This window comes from Phyllostomus discolor, chromosome 2, assembly GCF_004126475.2.
Source record: "Phyllostomus discolor isolate MPI-MPIP mPhyDis1 chromosome 2, mPhyDis1.pri.v3, whole genome shotgun sequence".
In the NCBI taxonomy this organism is placed as follows: Eukaryota; Metazoa; Chordata; class Mammalia; order Chiroptera; family Phyllostomidae; genus Phyllostomus; species Phyllostomus discolor.
In genome coordinates, this window is record NC_040904.2 from 142,904,099 (window position 1) to 142,927,392 (window position 23,294).

The 23,294-nt window shown below is 36.5% G+C and overlaps 1 protein-coding gene across 3 annotated transcripts in view; it reads right to left on the reverse strand.

The window, feature by feature from the left end:
• NAV3 (neuron navigator 3) overlaps window positions 1-23,294 on the reverse strand; it is a 556,838-nt gene that overhangs the window by 219,172 nt on the left and 314,372 nt on the right. For all 3 annotated transcript variants that reach the window (XM_036018646.1, XM_028532259.2, XM_036018644.1), the window contains exons 2-3: window positions 20,233-20,350; window positions 19,558-19,610 (exon numbers count right to left, since the gene is read on the reverse strand). In XM_036018646.1, the coding sequence (XP_035874539.1) occupies window positions 19,558-19,610; window positions 20,233-20,350 (171 nt within the window). The remainder of the gene's footprint in view (window positions 1-19,557; window positions 19,611-20,232; window positions 20,351-23,294) is intronic.

Sequence of the window (23,294 nt, forward strand, 5' to 3'; positions counted from 1 at the left end):
TCAAAACAAAAAATTTCCCTGTCTAATTTCATAATTGTATATTTATCTTGACTCTTATAAACTTGGTAAGTATTAGCATATCTATTGTTCAATTACAAATTGGGCTTCAAATGAGGAACAGTTAGAATATGTATTGAAAATACCAGTATTTATTCATTTTAGTGTGGAATAAAATATTCCCACAAAATGCAGAGTTTTTAATTAGTACAGCTCTTCATTGAGCTCCCACACTTCAACCTGCATATTCTATGACACTGAGCCTTTTAGTATTTTTACTATGATATCGATATAACTTGTTTTGGGAAATGCAACTGGAGGAATCTTTCACAATATTAACAAAGTTGTATCTTGTTCATTCACAGGTTTCTTTCACTTTTACTTATGGGTACTTAATAGAAATTATATTTAGGTACTAAATATGTGGATATAATTAATATTACCTTTATAGTTATTGATTCAATTTAAACCACAGTACCAACACAATGGTTAATAAATTCATCAGCAACTACTGACTCTTCGATATGAGGAAAGAGCTCTGCGGGCAGTGAAGGGATATAAAAATGAACTATAGGTCTTTGCCTATGCAAGCTTCTGAAACAGCTGAAGAAACAAAAACGATTCATAAATTATCACAACACATACTCCAAAAGGGAATTATAAACAACACTGTATGGCAGTGAAGAGAATGGACTTACTAACTTTCACTACATATCTGGGGAAGCTTCACAGAAGGAGCATCATTTAGACTCAAACGCTAAGTCTGATTTTCATACGGTGAAACAGGCATCTGAAGGAGAGGCGGGCATGCCTATGAGAGCAATGAGGAGTGAAAGTACTCACAAGGATGCTTGAGATCATACCAATCTTTACTTTCTGCAATTAGGTTTATAGGGCTAAACTTAGCCTCCAGTTAAACAGCTCTGTTGCCCCTTGGATTCTCTAACTAAAACTACTGCAATGCAAAAAGTTAAGTAATTGTAAACCAGGAAGCAGGCATAAAACTTCACAGACTAAGTCCTCACTCAAGATGTAACGCATCATGGTTACGGCACGTCTTAGGTGCTAGGTACTACTATTGTGAGTCGTACATGGAAACGGTCTAGAATATAAAATGTTCTTAACCTTTTCTGGATGGTGAATTGTTTTCTGACTTGTGATATTTTTGATTAACTTATACTTCCGATTTTTCATTATAAACTTGTGCTATAGTGCCATTATATAAATTAGTAACTGTGATTTCAACTAAAAACATAGGTAAGATGACTCAGTTTGGGCAAACTCTTACCCTACCATAGAATTCAAAGAGTTATATAGATTTTTAGCCCAAGGTATTACCCAGATATAAAGGTGTCTGGTGAATTAAAATAAAATGCAGTAATATTTTTGCATTAAATAAAATTGGTTAAGGTGTTTATTTTCATTCACATAATTATTAGTTCAGTCCTCTCTCCTTTCCACAAAGAAATCACCTCGTGCCCTGCAGAGGTCTTTTCTTTTCACGTGGTGGCTGCAGGGCAGTTTGTTTGGCTTCTCATTTATTCCCACGTGAGCAGACCCACTACACTTCTTGCATATAAACAGAGAAAATGACAATATAAAGGAGTTATTATTGCTTCTTTCAGAAGTGACTGTGTAGCTGGGCAAAGCCTGGTTTCATGCTGCAAAGAAAGAGAACTTCCTCTCCAGAAAATTCCATTGCTTTAAGGAATTTATTCCAAATAATTAGACAAGTGCTCCAAGGTCTACAAAAGTACTTGAAGGTTCACCAAAAAAAGTTACTTACAAGATTATTAATAATACCAAACATTTAAAACAACCCAAATATCCACAAAAGGATGCTATTTAACTGGATCACGTTGTAGAGTGATCCATGATGGTGGATTAAGAGGAGCTTGCACTCACCTCCTCCCAGGACCACATCAGCATTATAGCTAAATGAGAAAACAATCAGCCTAGATAACCATCTGAAGACTAACTGAAAAGAAGTAACTAAGGATTTACAGAAGAAGCCACCTCAAGACTGGTGGGGCAGGAGGTGGTCAGAGATGGAGAAGGGCTGGCGCTGCACCCAAGTGGCTGAGAATCCAGAGACACACCTCAGTGGCAAACATCCCCCTTGAGGAGTGTGGAGTCTCAACCCCAAGTCAGGCTCACCAGCCTGAAACACCAGAGCCAGGAGAAAGAGCCCAAATAGCATCTGGCAGTGAAAATCAGTGGGGATTCCTGTCTACCTGGGTAAGATGAGAGACTGCCAGAAACCCTGGTACTGTCTTAAAGGGAAAGCACACAAAATCTTGCTGGTAGACACTCACCCTGGCTCCAGTAAGGGATGACAGCTCAGAGGGTGCTGGAGTCATACAGGGTGAGGATGAGCTATGAGGCTTCAGGGAGAGGGTTAGAGGGATGGCTACCAGTGTCCCTGTTGAGTCCCTCACTCACACAATCCACAGATGCCATCTTTCCTGGTCAAGCACTCCCTTCACATGGCTTTAGCCTAGGGAGCTACACTAGCCCCACCTGACAACTCCCTACTGCAGCCCTTCCCTGCCAAGTTCCTGTAGGCTATGGGCTCTGCTTGCAGCCACCAGTCTAGGCCCGCATTGCAGTCTTTCTTGAAAAACTCTTGAGGAATTCCAGGCAAGCAGGGGTGGGGTGGCACCAGAAACACACAGGAAACTGAAATGAAGGCCATTTTTCCCATGCTTCCAACCAGTTCCTGAGTTGGGACTGTCTCCCTGCATTAGCCTGGGGAGTTGCACTAGCTCCACCCTGCTGACTCCCTGAGATCACGCCCCAACACAAAGGTCTGAAGGCTACAGGTAGGTGGTGGCCGGCTTCAGTGTACCATAAGACTATTGCCCAGTGGACTCAGATCCAGAACTGTCACCAAGTTCAAATCTGCATTAACCTGGTGACTACCACTTGCCCCTACTTGGAGCTTAGTTGAGAAACTGTCACATGCAACTCAGGTACTGCCCAGGCTCTTTTGGTGGCTGAGACTAAAGGATAGCTGGCAGGTGATGGTTAAGTCTTGGGGTGCCTTGGGCCTTTTGCTGACCTGCCCCAGGCTCGGTACTGGTGGCAGTTGTCCTCAGTGTGCAGCTTGGTCTCTCCCACCTGTACCCAGACACACACAAATTGAAAGGGACAGAAAAAGGTATTTCATGCAAATGGGACTAAAAAAGTTGAGGCAACAATACTTATATCAAACAAAATAGACTTTAAAACAAAGGCTATAATAAAAGACAAAGAAGGAGCCTACATGATGTAAAGGGATCAATCCAACAAGAGGATATAATCCTTATAAACATTTATGCATCCAATATAGGAGCACCTAAATATGCAAAGCAAATATTGATGGACATAAAGGGAGAAACAGTAATACAGTACTAGTAGGGGACTTTAAACACTCCATTGACATTAATGGATAGATCTGCCAGATAGAAAATCAACAAGGAAACAACGACCTTAAATGACACATCAGACCCGATGGATTTAATTGATATTTTTAGAGCATTTTACCCCAAAGCAGCAGAATATACATTCTTTTCCAAGTGCACATGGAACATTTTTCAAAACAGACCACATGTTAGGATACAAAATAAGTCTCAATAAATTTAAGAAGATTAAATCATATCAAGCATCTTCTCCAACCACAATGGTATGAAACTGAAAATCCATTACAACAAGAAATCTGAAAAACACACAAACACATGGAGCCTAAATAATACATTACTAAATAATGAATGGGTTAACAATGAGATCAAGGAAGAAGTCAAGATGCTTTAAGACAAATGAAGATCAACACATAACAACCCAAAAGCAATGGGTCAGGCCTAAGAGGGAAATCCATAGCATTACAGACCTATCTCAAACAAAAAAAAAAAAAAAAAAGAAAAAAGAAAACTCTCAAACAATCTAACTTTACACCTAAAGGAACTAAAAAAAAAAAAAAAAAAGAACAACAGAGTCCAAAGTGAGTATAAGGAGGGAAATAATAAAGATCAGAGCAAAAATAAATGAAATCAGTCCTGGCTGGTGTGGATTGAGTGCTAATCTGTGAACCAAAGGGTTGCCAGTTCAATTCCCATTCAGGGCATAGGCCTGGGTTGCAGTCCACATCCCCGGTAGTGGGCATGTGAGAGGCAACCACACTTTGATGTTTCTCTCCCTCTTTTTCTCCCTTCCTTCCCCTCTGTCTAAAATACATAAGTAAAATCTTTAAAAGAAATAAATGGAATCATGTCTAAAAAAAATACAATTCCCTGGCCAGCTTGGTTCAGTTGGTTGGAGCATTGTCCCATACACCAAAATGTTGTGTATCAATTCCTGGTCAGGTCACATACCTAGGTTATATGTTTGATCCCTGGTTGGGGTACATATGGGAAGAAACCAATCAATTTTTCTCTCTTGCACAGACATTTCTCTCTCTCTCTCTCTTTCTCTCTCTCTCTCCTTCCCCCTCACCCCCTTCCTCCTCCTCTAGAAGCAATAAAAAATGTACTTTTGTATGAATAAATGAAAATGTATGTTAAAAAAATCAATGAAACCAAGATCTGGTTCTTTGGAAATGTAAACAAAACTGATGAACCTTTAACCAGACTCATCAAGAAAAAAAGAGAGAGGACCCAAATGAATGATATCAGAAATGAAAGAGAAGTAACAACCAACACCACAGAAATACAAATGATTATAGGAAAATATTATAGACAATTATAGGCCAATAAATTTGACAAACTGGAAGAAATGAATGAATTCCTAGAAATACATACTTTCTAAGACTGAATCAAGAAGAAATAGAAAATCTGAACAGATCAATTATAACCAACGAAATCAAAGAAATAAAAAAAACCAACACTCCTAAAAAACAAAAGTCCTAGACCAGATGGCCTCACAGGTAAATTTTGCCAAATATTCAAAGAAGAACTAACACCTTCCCTTCTCAAACTATTTAAAAAAATCTAAAAGAAGGGAAGATTCCCAAGCTCATTTTATGAGGCCAGCATTATCCTAATTCTAAAACCAGATAAAGACACTACAAAGAAAGAAAATTATAGGTCAATATCTCTGATGAACATAGATACTAAAATCCTCAACAAAATATGAACAAACCATATTCAGCAATACATCAAAAAGATCAAACACCCTGATCAAGTAGGAGTTAGTCCTGAAATGCAAGGCTGGTTTAATATCCACAAATCAATTAACATGATCCACCACATAAACAAAATGAAGGAAAAATAATTTCCTTCAAAATCAAGGAAAAATAATTTCCTTCAAAATCAAGGAAAAATAGATACAGAAAAGGATTTGATAAAACCTAGCACCCACTTATGATAAAAACTCTCAGCAAAGTGGGACAAGAGGGAATATTCCTCAACATAATAAAGATTATACATAACAAACTCAAGTTAACATCATACTTGATGGGGAAAACTGAAAGCATTTTCCTTAAGATCAGGAATAAGACAGAGATGCCCATGTTACCACTCTTATTCAACACAGCACGGGAAGTGGAAGTCCTAGCCATAGAAATAAAAGGCATACACATTGGAAAGGAAGAAGTATACTGTCACTATTTGCAGATGACATGATGAACCAAATTCCACCAAAAATAAACTACTAGACTTGATAAACTCCATAATGTAGTAAGATAAAAAATATTCAAAAATTGTTTACATTTTATACACCAATAATGATCTGAAATGAAACTAAGTAAACAATCCTATTTGCAATAGCATCAAAAACAAAATAAAATACCTGTGAATAAATTTAACAAAGAAAGTAAAAGACTGGTATTCAAAACATTATAAATACTAAAGGAAGAAACTGAGATACAAATAAATGGAGGCATATACTATGCTTATGGATAGGAAGAATTAATATTGTTAAAATATCCATACTACCCACAACAATCTGTAGGTGCAACTCAATTCCTATCAAAATACCCATGGTGTTTTTTTTTTCACACAAAAATAACCCAATTACTAGAACAATAACCCAAAAATTTATACAGAACCACAAAAGGCCCTGAATAGCCACAGCAATCTTGAGAAAGAAGGTTGGAGGTATTATGCTACCTGATACCAAACTATACTGCATGGCTATAATAATCAAAACAGCATGATATGGGCAGAAGAAACAGAACAATGGAACAGAATAGAGAGCCCAGAAATAAACCCACACCTGTATGGTCAATTAATATACAAAAAAGAAGGCAAAAACATACAATGGAATAAAGAAGACAGTCTATTCAATAAAGGGTATTTGGAAAATGAAACAGATATATGGAAAAAATGAATCTAGACCATCTTCTTACATCATACACAAGAATAAACTCAAAATGGATTACAGAATTACATGCAAAACTCTAAACCATAATGCTCCTAGGAGAAAACATGCGCAGTAGAATCACTGACATTTCTCCTAGCAATAGTTCTTCTCATATATCTCCTCAGTCAAGAGAAACAGAAGAAGCACTAAACTAACAAGACTATATCAAATTAAAAGTCTGTGCACAGCAAAGGAAACTATCAACAAAATGAAAGGAGAAGCTACTGAACCAGAGAGAATATTCACCAATACCACATCTGATAAGGGGTTAATATCCAAAATTTATAAGGGACTCATACAATTCAATACCATAAAAGCAAACAATCCAATTAAAAAGTGGGCAGAGGGCCTGAATAGCCAGCACTCCAAAAGAGGTCATTCAGGTTCTCCACAGACACATGAACCAGTGGTTAATGTAACTAATTATCAAAGAAATGAAAATTAAAGCCACAATGAGATATCACCTCACACTTGTCAGAATGACTAGCATCAATAAATCAACAAGCAACCAGAGTTGGTGAGGATGTGGAGAAAAGGGAAACCCTCATGCACTCTTGATGGGAATGAGGACTGGTGCAGCCACTGTGGAAAACAGTATGGAGTTTCCTCAAAAATTAAATACGGATTTACCTTATGACCCAGTAATTCCATTTCTGGGTCTATATCAGAAGAAACTTGAAACACTAATCAGAAGGAATATATGCACTCCTATGTTCATTGTGGTGTTTTTTACAATAGCCAGGCTGTGGAAGCGGCCCAAGTGCCCATCAATAGATGAACAGATAAAAAAGTGGTGATGCATATAAACAATGAAATATATGTTGGCCATAAAAAAAGAATGAAACCTTTTGCAGCAGCATGGATAGACCTAGCTAAGTAAAATAAATCAGACAGAGAAAGACAAATACAATATGATTTCACTTGTATGTGAAATCTAAAAAACAAAATAAACAAACAAAATAGAAACAGACTCATAAACACAGAGAACAGACTGATGGTTGCCAGAGGGAAGGGAGTGGAGGGGAAGCCTAGGTGAAAAAGGTGAATGGATTAAGAAATACACATTGCAAATGTGTACTTGCAAAATAGTCATGGGGCTGTAAAGTACAGCACAGGGAATACAATATTGTGATAACTATGTATGTGCCAAGTGGGTACTTGAAGTGATCTCAGGGAGGTCACTTTGTGAGAATATGATTGTCTAACCACTATGCTGTATACCTAAAAATGACATTACAAGTAAACTGTAAATAAAAATATAATTTTAAAAATATAAAAAATGTGAAAAGTCATTGTCAAACCAGGAAAAAACAATTATTAGTTCATTAACACACTGCCGAGCCCTTAAAATATATTTAGTTTTACAGGCGAGAAAGAGAGAATTCCAACATAATGCAAAAATGTTCCAGTCAGAGAAACACAGACACCTAGAGAAGCGCGCAGAAGGGTTTATTGCTGTTCAGAGATCAAGGGACAAGAAATGGAGAAAGTTAGTATTATCTAAGACTTGTCTAACAGAGTTATGAAGACATTTTGTTCTGAAGTTGGCATTACTGTACTGTTTTAAAATGAGAAAAGTGTTATTAGATAATTAAATTGGCACGCTAAAGGTCACACAGACAGAATATGTCAAAACCGGAGTTCACCACATGAACCCCCAGATCTTTTCTGCTTAAAAGGAAGTCTGAACTAGTCCCTAAAAGATAAGGAAGAGTGAATCAAATAAGAGGATGCAGTATAAGGTGAACTCAAGAAGGAACATGACATGAGCTGGTCATGGCTGAAAACCATGCTAGGAATTCAGAGTAGCTGGGAATATTGAGAAATCACGCAAGAGACCTGGAAGGAATTCAGAGTAGCTGGGAATACTGAGAGTTGAAACTTATTTAAATCTTTCTCTACAACTTCTTTGTTGGCTGATGTAAAAACTGGCCTAAGGCCAGTAGTCAGTAGTCTTCCCTCAGCTTAAAGAACTTATGTACTCTCACAGGAGAGCAGGAGGAGGAAATCCAGAAACAAAAATCTTGACACCTATAGAAGAGCAGTGGCAGGAGACAAGGCCACAGAGATAAGTAGGGCTGGATGAATGCCCACAATACCCTACGAGGGTCTGCATTTGAACTTAAATCACAGGATGGTAAAGGTGCATTTCAAGTAAAAGAAAGAAATAATCAGTGTTGCACTGAAGGCATACATTTTATATGACCACACAGTACATGCATAGATTTATTAATAGTAATAAAAGTTTCAGAAATCAATTTCTACCACATGATCTACACGGTACTCTGATTTTTAAAAAATCAATTTTAGTGTATTTCATTTAAAAGTGGCATTTGTAACATATTTACTTCTTCACATACTGGGTGAAGAAGCTACAGTTTAAAATACCCCATATTATATGTCAAGAACAGAAGTAGGAAAATGGTTTTGAAGCTACTTCTTCCCCCCCATTCCACAACCTAGCACATGAAGAAAGTTCATAAAGCATTTTAAGCATGTATGTTATTTATTCCAAATACAAAAAAAACCCTTTTCTCTTTCATCATAAACTCTGGTAAATTAGATATTTTTCCTACTCAATAGAGGCTTACAGAGACGGCATACTTTTTATAAATTTTCACAATCAATAAAAAACAGAGTCAGAAATAAAACTCAACCCCATCAGCTTGCTCTTTCTGCCACACAATGCTTCCTACCACTGTGATTTGGGCATTCTGACTGAGCCATTTCCAGCCTCTGACTCCAGCTCTCCACATGACTGGGAGGTAGCTAGGACAAAGCGCCTGGCACAAAATAGGTGCTCAATAAATGTTTGGTTGTATATAAGGATGGAATTCTGTAATGGGATGATAAAGACAGAGGTAGTATGCAAAATCCACTTGTTTCATTCATATTCTAAGTTTACAAGATTTAAATGTTTCCAAATTATTTCTCAAATAGCTGATGCATTTTTATGTCCTGATCGATTAATATACAGAATGATTGAAAAGGTCACAAGCCAAGGAATGCCTGTAATCACCAGAAATCAAACTAGTCAAGGAACAGATTTTCCCTGCACCTTCTGGAGGAAACATTGGGATGCTGAACCTTGATTTTGGCCTTGTGATACTGTTTTCAGACTTTTAGACTTTAGAACTGTGAGAGATTAAATTCCTATTGTTTTAATCCACCAAGTCTATGATAATTTGTTACAGCAGCCACAGGAATTAATATAATTATCTATTCAGTACAGCAGTAGACTACAGCAGGGATCAACTGGGTTCTGTGAGCACGCAGATTTCCAGGCCTTGCCTCTAAGTTTGATTTGTTAAGTCTGTGAGGAGGGGAGGTGAAATGTACAGTTTATTTAGTAAATTAACTATATGCCTCGTGTCACTGCAAAGCTAACCTGCATATTTTCCCTTCCCACTTCAAGATATTATAGCTTGTGTTGTGGGATAGGAAGAGGGGTAAGGGATAATAATTTTATATTTCTCTTCAGTTGGTCTTTCTGTTTAGTTGGTCTGTGGTTAGAAACAAGGAGTCAGTTTATTAAGCACTTTTGTATAATATTATAAGTTTGGCAGTCACATAAAACTGGGTGTCCATTCTAGTTCTGCAACGTACATAAGAAATTGGGAACGTTTTTATATGCCGGAGGCCTCAGCTTCATTATTTGTAAAATGGGAGTGAATTAGTTCCTACATAATATATTATGTGAGGATTGAGGATGTTTATAAAGGGGTTAGCTCCATAATAGGCGTATATGTGTGACAGTATACATATGAGGTCTGTCCAGACGGTATCCAGCCATATAGTATGAAAAGACATTTATTGAAGAAGATATAAGATACAAGAAACACTATACATAGTACAATGATGCCTCAGTCCTCTACAAAGTAGGTACCTTGGGACCTCACACAGTTTTCCCAGTCATCATCACCTGCCCTGTTGTATTTTCCTAAATCTCATCTACAGTCTGAAATCTCTTCCCTTTCAAAGGTGATTTTTAGTTTGGGGAAAAGTAATAAGTCGCAAGGCACCAAATCTGTGCTGTAGGGCGGCTGAGTCACCTGCATGATTTGATGTTTCGCAAAAAAAAAACTGCACAAGATGTGATGTATGAGTGGGCATATTGTCATGATGAAGCTGCGAATCACCAGTTGCCCATAGCTATGCCCTTCTGAATAATCCAAATGGTTTCTAAAGAGGAATATTCAAGCTTAATGCAGAATTTGATACAGACTCATTGCTCCTCTTGCTGAGTCATTTTGAATGTGATGGCCACATGGTACACAAGCTCACCCAGTGGCGTCTATCACTCCCACTGACTAGTACAGTGAAGTCGTCCTTGTTCACATATGCATGCTCCAGTCCACTCTTTTTGGCTGCCAGGTTATATCAATTTTACCCAAACCAGTTCTAATTACATTAAAAATAGCTGGACTTTTCCCAGATAGACCTCATATGTATCCATACTAGAAATGCTTTATATAAATACACATATGCTGTAACAGAATTGTGTGTTGTATGTGTGGATAGATGTATATATACAGCTATGGACATAGATATGGAAAATTCATTAGGATTTTATTAAGTACATTTTTTTGTTAAAAATTCTACTATTCTACTTTAACGGACTTGGTAATTAGAGGATAATGAACATTGTTTAATTTCATTGTCAGTTCTAGATGATATTAAATCTTCATTATAAACTATAATTGCCAATAGAAAGTGCTATAAATACATTAAAAATTACATCAGTATTAATTGACTTGAAGACATACTCTGTGAGTTTTTAACAAATTCCTGCTCTTCAGTTTGTTTTAGACAATAAAACAAAACAATCTTATTTTTTTATTATGAAGTCATAAAAATGTTCTATACTTGAATAATGTTTTTATTTGGGGTCAAAGTTAGATATGCAATTAATTATTTGCCAAATGTATAATTTCACTACAAAATTTATAAATCATTATTTACCTCACATGCCCATTATCTCTTCCAACCTAATTAAAGTTCATATTCCTGCCTTTGATAGAAAGAATAACAGTCAAGAAAATGCCTATTATATTGCAAGATAGGAAATAGGAGAGGGAGAGGGAGTCAGTCAAGGGGAGGGGAATGGCCCAAAACACTGAAGAAGAAAGAGGAGGAAAAGTAGGAGGAGTAGGGGAAAAAGAAAAGGAGGAAGAAGGGGAAGAAATGATGATTCCAACATAAAGATTTGTATCCTAGGCCTTATTTTGTTAAATACATTTGTTAACAAGTATAAAAATATATTGGCCTAGACTCAAATAGATCAAACACTGATTCTTCAATTTACTAAATAGGAACACAGGCAGCCTCCATGAGAGCCATTCTTTTGAAGGTTTACTGTGATGACTAAATGAAAAACGCAAGAAAGCATCTCATACAGCACCAGATATATGTGGTTGACATTGAATCAACAGGTGAATTGGTAAGGGATCCTGATATTGCTGAACTCTGAGGTCCATCTCTAAAGTTTGTTGTTTCCAATGGTATAATTTCACAATATTTTTTGTTTCAATGTCTAATGCAAATCAACAGGGCAATACAATTTTCAGTGTAACCACACATGTGATGTATTTTTATCTGTGCCTATCCACACAAGTCAGTTTAATTTAACTTATATTAAGTGTTTTTATCCTCTCCTTACATTTTTTACATTGCTTTTACAGAGAGAGGAAGTGGTGGGGGAAAGAGGGAGAAAGGAAGTGGTGGGGGAAAGAGGGAGAGAGGAAGTGGTGGGGGAAAGAGGGAGAGAGGAAGTGGTGGGGGAAAGAAGGAGAGAGGAAGTGGTGGGGGAAAGAGGGAGAGAAGAAGACAAGAGAGAGAAACAGAGAGAGAGAGAGAGAACATCAATTGGTTGCCCTCTCATACATGTCTGGGCCGGGGATCGAAGTCACAGCCTGAGTATGTGTCCTGACAGGGACTCAAACTCACAACCATTTGGTCCACAGGATGATGCTCCAACCAACCGAGCCACACTGGTCAGGGATAATTTAACTCATATTACAATCATTTAAATATAATGTCATAAAGCAACTAGCTTGAACATGTCAACTGATTTTCAAACAATTTATCTCATCAAAGATAAACTTTTCAAATGATTGTACTGAGGTCAAGTGAAAAATATCCCCCCTTATTTTGTTCCCTCTTTCTCTCCTCAGAGAAGTAATTTTTTTATAACATTGTTTAATCATCATAGGTTTTGAAGCTAACAATACCATATTTAAAATAGTTTCATATCTTAGTATATTATTTTCCAAAGTAAGGTTTTAGAAATGGCTCCATTGTTACATATTTTACTAGAGTAGTATAAGTGATAATTTTCTATTACATTTCAAGAGGGAGATTGAAAAAGACGGAGCAGTAAGTTTACTAAAAAAAACTAAAATTATGAAAGGATTGATACAAAGTATGTTTTATAATACTAGGTTTGATTGTACTTATTGTTTACAAGGAACTGGCCTGTCAGTGGGAAACAATTTATAGCATTTTAAGGTAAATTATCAGGATAAAGAGCACGCTACATGTTAAGGAAAGCGGTTGGTATTTAAATATACAGTAGATGAGTCTACAGACTGATGGCTGACAGAAGGGACTAGATGAAAGAAGGTAAAAAGATAAAGCAAAAATAACATGTATGTTTATTATATAATAAACGTGTGTTTATCTATATATGCACATACTATATGTGTATATATATTATAATTACACATATATACTACTTATATAATACACACACACACACACACACACACACAACACACACACACACAGACAACAGTGTGGTGGTAACCAGGCAGCCAGAGGAAAAGGGGGGTGGGTGTGAGGTCGGCTAAGGGAGGATAAACGGGGACAAAAAGAGACAATGCTTGGGTGATGGCCCACAATGCAGTGTGCAGATGATGTTTTCTGAGTTGCATGCTTATCTGAACCAATGTCACCCCATTAAATTCAATAAAAAATAAAAAGTACATAGTAGAAATAGTAACATTTCTCAATGGTTAATATATGCATTTACATAAAGGTTATGAATTGCCTTCCAATAAAAGAAAAATCTCATATCTTCTCTCTAAAGAGAAATAAAAATATATACATGGAATCTGGATCTAGAATCTAATCCAAAATTAATTACTTTATTTCAATTTCTATCTGTTCTACTAATGGTACAAACCACTTTAAATAGGTCACCCCTCAGAAGATGATACAAAATTAATGCAGAAGCATTCTTATATTTTCAAGATTTAATTAATTTCTGAAAGGCAGACCAGATAACTTCCATAAAAAATATAATTTCCATGTTGTTATTGTTTTTCCTTATAAATTAGGCAATATATTTTAGGAAATATCTTTCTCACTTGCCTATGAATGTAGTTTTAAAAAGCTATAATGATTGAAAATCCAAATATCTCTTTGAAATAGAATACAAGGTGAAACCATGGTCTTCGGTGTTTTGTTAAATCAGCCTAGCAAGTCAGAGTTCCCATGGACTTCAGAGTCTGATGCCCTCATTGCAGACTGGGCGGAGGCCTTGGGCGCTCTCCGAACTCTTTTTCCTGGGCCCTGTGACACGGTCAGAGCTAGAACTCCAGTGGCCATTGCCCTTTCTACACGACACACTTCTCCCAACATCCTCATGTTATTTCAGTTGCTTCATTTTAACTTCAAATTACTGGTTTATAGAACAACCTTTAGAGACTAACTTAGTTTTGAAAATCAGCAAATATAACTATACAGTTCCAAATACTAGTAGTTTATGATTACTTTTCCAAAGTTTGAACCTATATGAAAAGAAGAAACTACAAAGTAGAGATTTAACTTGGTATTTTTTTAGAGATCAGAGCTATATTTGTATAAAGCACTTGCCCACTGTGTTATCTTTTTCTAGCCATTCCAAGAGATGAACAGTTTCAAAAATGTCAGGGGATCATGTGAATGGACTATCTTAGTCATATTCCACTCCTCTGAGTCATAGTGCTAGAATCCTGCAGTATGCCATTTGTAAGATTTTATTAAATCTTTAAGAGCATTCCAATATTTTATCTCTTCCCTATTTGGTTAGAAACCTCGTCTTATCTTAACTAAATAGGTTTTTTAAAACAGCAGCAATTACAAGCAGTGGCTGGAAGAATTAAAACTTTAAAGAACAGAATGCTAGTAAAAGTATCGGACAGTTACTATCGAGAATAATTTCATTGTCCAGATAACTGTAAATGATAGTAATGGAATAAAGATGCCTATGAAAACCATACAGTAACTAGTCCAGAAGTCACAACCTTGTGGTTCAGGGAATCAGAGAATTAAGGTAAGACAGGATCCCAATCTTCCATCTTGTAGAAATAAAAGAGAAAAGAGGCAGAAGAATTCCAAAATTCTCATATCAGTAAGATTTCAGTAACATGATGTGACAGCAAACAAGGTCGAAGGTCATGGCTGAAAACAATGAGCGACCAGGGCGAGGTAAGGAGAGCAAGAGGCAAAGAGGAAGGACCGTCTGTGACCATATATGCCAGATCCTGAGCTAAAACACATAATCCAATACTTGGTTTGCAACTATTTCACATAGTTAAATTTCCTAATCCCTCTCTGCATGTGTGAAGCTCCTTAAATATAATGGTCTATTTTAAAATAAAGAAAAATTTGTCTTCAAAACAGCTTTTCCCCTGCATGCTTTACATTTTTGTCTAAGAACCTTGCACTTGTGCCTGTGCCTTTCAAAGAAATGTTGGGCATTTTCTCCTGCTATTTTTAATCCACTGGGCATTCTGGACATTCCTGATATTTATAGTTTACCAATTTATTTCCTCATGTAATCTCACCAAAGTTGTGGCATGCAGCATATATTTTGAATCCTGATACCACCCACCTAGAAATTACTTAACAGGTGCTGCCCATACTGGTAACTTCATCTTTAGATGAGGTTAAATATCGTGGTGAACAAGCTCATACAAACTAAGGTCTGTTTTCCAGGATGAGTTTAGTCTCAAGCTTGTTAACGGAAGATAGCCATGACTTTAAAACTCAGAATAAATATAAATCACAATCTCTCGATAATTGTGTTAATAAGTTGTTAAAAGGGCAAGTTCATATTTTTCTTAAATATGTACTCTTTCAGTCCATATTAGTTGAGAAATTATTTTTGCTTGTTCTTTATCTATTACTAGACACTATGATTGAATTTTTCTTTCCATTATAATGTAGCCATTAGAGGATCACATGGAAATGAGCACAATCATATTATCAAATACTTGAAATTGTTATATCAATTTTAATTCCTTCAATCTCTATGTAACCCACTGTGAAATACCCACATCTTCATGCAATCATACCCCATCATGACAAGGCACAAAGGAAAATGTACCACCATCCTTTTCCAGCATTACTTCCACACAGACTTTACATTTTCTCCTTTGCCACTTGCTGTGGAATTTGGCATCATCACTGGTCTCCCTTTTCCCTGGTTCCTCCTCCTCTCTGCCTGCTGCCTCCCCTTCCTCTGCTTACTTTGCCCCTTGCAAATACTCCCATCTTACCTTCCTCTCAAACTATATGTTTTTCTATTCTTTTTTCAACAGGAAACTCCTAGAAAGATTATTCAGTACTCAGTGGATATCTGCAGCCCTTAGCCCTCACCACACAAGCACTCTACAGAAGACATTCACATGAAAGCCCCTGACGCCTGTCTAACTACCAGAGCAAAGTTCCTCATTCCAGTTCACCAGCTAGCTGGCAATGGAGCATTTGGCAGCATCTGCCACATATGCTTATCTTTGTCCTGTCTCACTTGGTTAGTTCAAGTATTACAGTTTTCTACCACAGTTATGCTAAGGATTAACAATCTGCATCTGTTGATCCCCTCTCTCTCAATAATGGGCTCACTCTCTCACCACTCTTTTCCTTTTCTGACTCCTACACACCTGTTCATCACAAACATACTGATATTCCCCAATAGGAGAACCTTGCTTTCTCCCCTTCTGACATGACACAGACCTGTGAGATCACATCCTTGTCCATGGTGTCCACTGTTACCTATGCACTTGGTACATTCTAACCAATACCTTACTCTGACCTTCAGAAACACATGTCTAATACCTGATGTCACCCCTTGCTTGCTTTTCTAATGGATACATCAAACTCTCTTTATCAAAATATTAATTTGTCATCTTTCCCCCCTCCACATTTTAGCCTGTTTTCTCCCTCTATTAATCATCTTGTTTAATGGTAATCACTTACTCCTTCAGGTCAAGTGAGGGACCACTTTATACTCTCTATACTCTTCATCTCTCATGTCTCATTTGAGGCCAACACATATTCTACAGTTCCCAGAATGCATCTAGGGTGGCCCTTTTAATATTCACATCAGATCATGCCATTGTCCAGCTCTAAGTCTTCCAAAGGCTCTCGAACCAACAAAAAATAGCCCACATACTCCTTCCTTTGGTTCTGCCTGCTGAGGCTCCCATGGTCCCCTCTAAACACCTCTCACTGTGCTCAATGTACACTGGGTCCACTTTCTGTTTCAGGGGCACACCAAGAGGATTCCTTCACAGTCCTTTTGTTCTTGTCTGTGTAACACTGCTGCTATTATTTATTTAAATATTTTCTCCTGGGATCCTCAAGTGTCTATATCCCTGATGCCCTAGGTGCTGAGTTAATATTAGCTAAATATGACTGCTGCAAGAATCCGTCAGTACATTGTAGAGTCATACCACAAGAGAACTATTCTCTTAAGGCTTAAAATAATCCAATAAAAGTTATCAGGTCTGAAATTTAAATCAAGACAATTTGTGACTAGAAATAGTGGCCGACCTGATTTTATCTCACCTTGTGTTATTAAACACAAACAATAGCCAAAGGCCATAAAAGATCAGATATCTAAAAAATGTAGTCAAAGTAGTTCTGTGAGTAACAATAGCACTCGGTGTTCCTGACACAGCGCCTCTTGGCTGTTGTGCAATAAAGAGAAAGGAAACATCCTGTGTGGAATAGATAGATGAAATTCATAAGTCTAGTTATGCTGTCATAACTCTCTTTCCTCTACTTTCTTATTCTGTTAAGATCTGGAATTTTGATTCATTAATAACATGGTGCCAATGCCAATTAAGAACAGAGGCAAAAATAATTCAACCAAAAAAGCTACATTTAAATAATGTGTATTCTTCTGAGTCAACATAGTAAGGGCATGCCAATTTTATTCAAAGTTCAAACACATCAGAAAAAATTAGAATACATGTTATTCTTATTCAAACTCCAGCTAATACTTTTTGGCTGGAAAAGCTACCTTTTTATAACATTTACATTTCTCAGGCTTTCTGTCTTCTGGGTTTTTTTTAGTTCAGTTTTTATCAGAAGCAGAAATATCAACATAACATGCATACTAGATGTTAGATGACATTTGGGGGCTAATAAAGAGTAGGAAGTAATAAAAAATTAATAGAGTCTGATACTCATGAGGATATTTTTATAGACTTATAGAATATTTGGTACAGATGTTTCAGATAAATATCTAAGGACTGCATTTCTATCCAGTTATAAGCTGTGGAGGTTTTTGGGTTTTTTTCCTGTCGTAAGTATTAGCTTGATTGTTCATCAGATTCCTTAATCAGAATCAAAATTGGAATGATAGCAAGAAGGTAAGAGTTTTAGTATCTAACACCTTTATCTTATGGTTGAAATAATGGAAGCAAAACCAGTGTCATTGGGATTAAGAAACATAAGATATGATATTCAGGGACTATACACATTTTAAATATTGAAGCCCTAAAAATTTTTAGCAGGTGTTAATTCATGGATGTGCTCTTTGTAAAGTTTGTAGCAATACTATTCTGCATTGCCATATCAGTTTAGGTAGTAAAAAATGTCCATAATTATACATCGGTGTCATATCCTGATTGGGGATCACTTTGTAGATGAGAAAGCTGAGGCTCAGAAAGGTTATGTGTTTTTACCAACACCATGCAGCTCTCACTGTAGCAGGGTGTGAAGGCACCATAAATGCTTTTGGTAAAACTTCAGAAAACAACTATAATTAAAATTTCCATCGAGTCATGTTTGTGCCCAGAGTAATTAAATCAGGAAGTTTCCTTACACTTAAAACTTAAGTATTTTACAGAGTCTTTCTTCATAGTGATTTTTTTTCACAACAGCTACTCAGAGTTCACAACATTTTACCAGTTCCTTAGAGTGCTTATTAAACACACACACACACAGAGATGCTCTAGTTAATCACTTTAAAAATACATTCCTTTTATCGTTTTGGATTTTAGTTTTCTCACATTAAGTAAAGTAGGTTAGCAGGTCAAAAAAGTTCATTTTTTCATTTTTCCAGTTTCTGACAATTAAGAATTCATAAAGTTTATATCAAATGTCTATTCTGTGCTAAAAAGAGTTTTGGAGGAAACCTCATACTGTGGATTTTAGCTGTCACTCTTGACTATATCTTCTGATGTAAGTTCAGTTAAAGGATTTTGTGTTTCCAGTTGTCCTATGACATTAAGTTGTGCCTGTTTCATTAAGAAAGGGGTAAGTTTTTATTTCAGCAGTTTATCAACCTATTATTTTATTATAAAACTTAAAAGTTTTACCAGTTGGTAAAGAAAAGAGAAGGCTGAGGAAGACCTCTAGATTGATGACTTTCTGGAAAAGGCTATGACTCATATGTCACAATTAGTCACTGCTCATCAAACTTCCAGAAACATGCCTTTAAGCCACTTCCAACAGTGCTGAAGAATCCATGTGTTTTTATTGGACTTTGTAAAGAACAAAACATAATACAAATGTGCATATATATATATATAAATATAAATGTGCATTCATATACACAAACACATATATATACATATATATGAATATGGGTGGTAAGTTCTGTTCTTCAAGCCAATTGTCCAGAAAAAAAAGCTCCACTTAAAATTGGAAATGGGTTTTATTAGCACCAAGATCAGTTTAAATTAAATTATTCAGACATAAAATGAAAAAAGATGTCAAGGATGTGATAAAAAACCTGGGCAAATTTTACAGAGGAGTCATACATAGTCAATTGTAATGCTATCTGTTGTTCATAAATTGCACCCCAAAAATACATATGATAGAATGTGATCAAATGGTTTCTTATACAACAAGCAAGACATGCAAAAATAATTTTCTACTCCATTAACAAATGCAGTGAAATCTTGAAGTGAAGATAAGCATTATGTTTAGAATAAGTAAGATTCTTACCATCTGAGACTGACTCCTAGGACATCCATTGATATCTTCAACTTTTTCATTTGCTAAAGCCAAGAAATAAAAGAGAGTAAAAAAGAATAATGCTTAAGCAATGAAGTGAAACACAAAAGAAGACTAAAGGGGAAAAAAAAACCAACACCAGCAAAATGCTGCTGCTATATTCACTCTATCTCCCAAGCCCTGTGACAAGAGGACACACTTGTTAGCAGCCACCACTTCCACATGCACAAGTCAGGCAAATTAAAGACAAAAAAAGTGAGTGAGTGAGTGAGAAGGAAGTTGCTGCTAATTCTTTAGCCTGTGCCAAATGACTGCTGACATGAAACCTTTCACAATTGTCCCTGCTGGGTCAGGATACAGTTTCAAGGAATCTCTGAGTGTGTAAGTTGCTCTAACGAATGATATGCACACATGGGAGACATATGGTTTAATGAAACATTCATTTCTGACACTCCAGTGTATGAAAGATATAGTTCTAATCTTTTAAAGTATGGCTAAACTGCCTTTTCAAACATTCTCACAAAAACATTTTTAATTAATTCATGGGAGAGCTACATTAATCTCAGAGACACAGGGACCAAATTTCTATGCACTTAACTTAAATTGTATCTTACAAAAAGGAGTGAGCAGAGACTTTCAAGGTTTCCCTCGGAGGGCAGGGCTTACCGATGATCTGGATGATCTCGGCTAGCAGCACTCCATCTGCAATGTCTTGTTGCAAGTCCTTGATCAGCCGCTTGTGGCCCGATTTTGCTAGGTAGTGGTTGGCCCAGTCGGTGTAAATCTATGGGACAGAGGGAGGGAAGAAATGAGATGAGCTGAGGGAAAGAGGTAATAAAAACGCCTAAGACAAACGCTGGATTCCAAGGGAAGCTATTCTGAATCACATTCCAGTTTACAAAGTCAGAGCTCCAAAGGAAATAGTTGTAAAATAATTTTTAAACAGCTCTTTCCTCCACTTATCTCTTGTTTCACAGGGAGATGATTCACTGTCTTTCAAAACCAGGGACGAGTCACTTGTGACACAGCAAAACTCCCTTCCTGGTTGACTCTTGTTTGCAAATCAGCTTGGGATTCCACTCTCTTTCCCCTGGAAGGAAGCCACCTGGACTGATTTCTACAGAAACCTTACTATAAAAAATGTGTGTTTCTCTGAAAAGACTTTATTAAATTTGTCACATGTGATACTGTATGTGACACTGTTTTGGCATCATTGTAGGAAATAATTGCAAATGCCTAAGATACTTTATTTGGACTGTCATCTTCCATTTCAGCCTCTTGAAATGTGTTTATATAAGAGAATAGAAGAAGCAAATGCAATTATTAGACAGAAATTACAATATAGAATTGAGGATGTTGGCAATTTGACATAGAGTAAGGGTGACTCTTCAATAACAGATTATGATATATGGAAAAGCTGGAACTGTTCAAAATTTCACGGAAATAAAATGTTACCAATTTTTCAAATGTAATGGGGCACCTACTAATGTAACCTAACTGAAAGGAAATAAATAAGTGTTCAGACTTTTCAGTTTCATAGGTGGCTCATATAAACATATCAGTAAGTTTATTGCAAGGCACACTACGATATGTAGTGTAATGGAAGAACACAAAATGAGAATTGAGAAGGGAAATTAAATAAGAAGTGTGTACATAAAAAAGTGTTATAAGAGCACTGGAATTAGAACTGGGAACATAATGGAACCTGAACATGAGAAGTGAAGAGAAGGGCCTTCCTCACAGAGGTTATAAGATACAGACCAACAGAGAGGAAAATAAATCAAGGACATAAATCTGTAACTAAAACAGGATTCTAAAACTAGGACAAATTAGACTAGAAAGCTAACTTGTATTCTAAATCATAAGGACTGCATGCCAAGCAAACTATAAACAAACACTCTTTTATATCTAACAAAACCAATACACATTCTTTTAAAGATCTTATTTATTTATTTTTAGACAGAGGGGAAGGCAGGGAGAAAGAGAAGGAGAGAAACATCATTGTGTGGTTGCCTCTCATGTGCCCCCCACTGGGGACCTGGCCTGTAACCCAGGCATGTGCTCTGACTGGGAAATGACCCAGCAAACCTTTGGTTTGCAGGCCAGAACTCAATCCCCTGAGCCACACCTGCCAGGACCCAGTACACATTTTTTTTATAAGAATAATATAAATCACAAATGAAAGTCCCCTGACAACTTGCAACACTGCCCACTTTTGAATAATTTAGTATAATTCTAGAATTTTTCTAGAACTTTATATTTTACCACATGACACATTACACACACACACACACACACACACACACACTAGGATTTTAAGCGAAAGTTGGCTCAAATTTTACATATTATTCTGCATTTATCAACTTTTTATGTAGCAATATTTTAATAAAACTTCTAAAACCATTTCCATATATTTATATCACTATCTTTGATGTTCTATTACACATAATATTGATCCCTCCGTTGAAAGATATTTGACTTAAGTATGTTTCAATTACATCTAAAGTTATAAGAGACATCCTTCTATACCTATCTTTGCACACTCATATGCTAGTATTTTTCTAGGACCAAAATCTAAAAGTCGAGCTACTATTTTCTTAATGGATCCTAGCCACAAATATTCAAAAATACAAGAGAAGAAAGAGTGCTTATTTTACAAAATACAAAGCTGTATCTTAATGCATATGTGGTGGTGATTAAGTTTCCTGAAAGGCATAAACAATTGGAAGCATTCTGTTGCATAAGAAAAGTATGTGAGAGCAAAGTTTCACCTCCTTCCCTCATGTTCATGGTCTTTATGTTGAAGATGCTAAAGTGTCAGAAAAATAACTTGTACAATTGCCTCCTGAATTAGAAAATAGGCACATGATTTCTAGATGGACACTCTGTTACTTGATGATCTCCTCAATTAAGATTTTATTCTTCTTGTATTATTGTAAATTTTCTTTTTATAAGGATTTGTACTAGTTAGAATCCAGAACATTGAGTACTTCCCCCTTACCTATACACCAATCAAAGGACAGCATTCATTGTGGCCTTCTAGTAGAAGCTTCAGGCTGACCGGCCATAGGCAGTGAGTTACAAGGGTCAGTTGGCTGACTCTAAGGATGAAGGACATGAATTTTGGAGTCAGGTGGGCCTGCCTTGGAGGCCCCGCAGACCAATTACCACCACTGGGACCTGGAACAAGTCACTCATTGTTTCTAAACCTCAAAATCCTCATTTGCAAAATCAAAATACTACTGCTTATATTACAGGAGTACGCCAGAACTAAGCTAGCACTTGTACAGTACCCGTCACAGAGTTAGCCCTGAAGAAATAATAAATGTATTATCATTATTATGGTATTTAGTGTTATTTGCTATGATGACTTTCCAACAAATTTTTGTTAAAGTTATCATTGGGCGGAGGTTAAAAATTAGAGAGTATGGGCAGTAGAGACTGAAGAAATTGTACTCCTGGCTTCTGACACTACTAATATCTCTGACTCCTCCTGACTTCTGACTCACTGCAGCCACAGATCTGTCCACCATCCAGACTCAGAGGAACGGGTCCAATTCCAAGGCTGCCAGGTTCTTGTCCAGACCTGCAATGCCTCAATCAAGACATCATCTCCATAAAACTCCATAATGCAGAGACTTTGTTTTACAGAGGTATTATATTATGGAATGCATTTATTTAAATATACACAGAATGAAATATCTTAAAAAGGAAAACAAAATATTTTC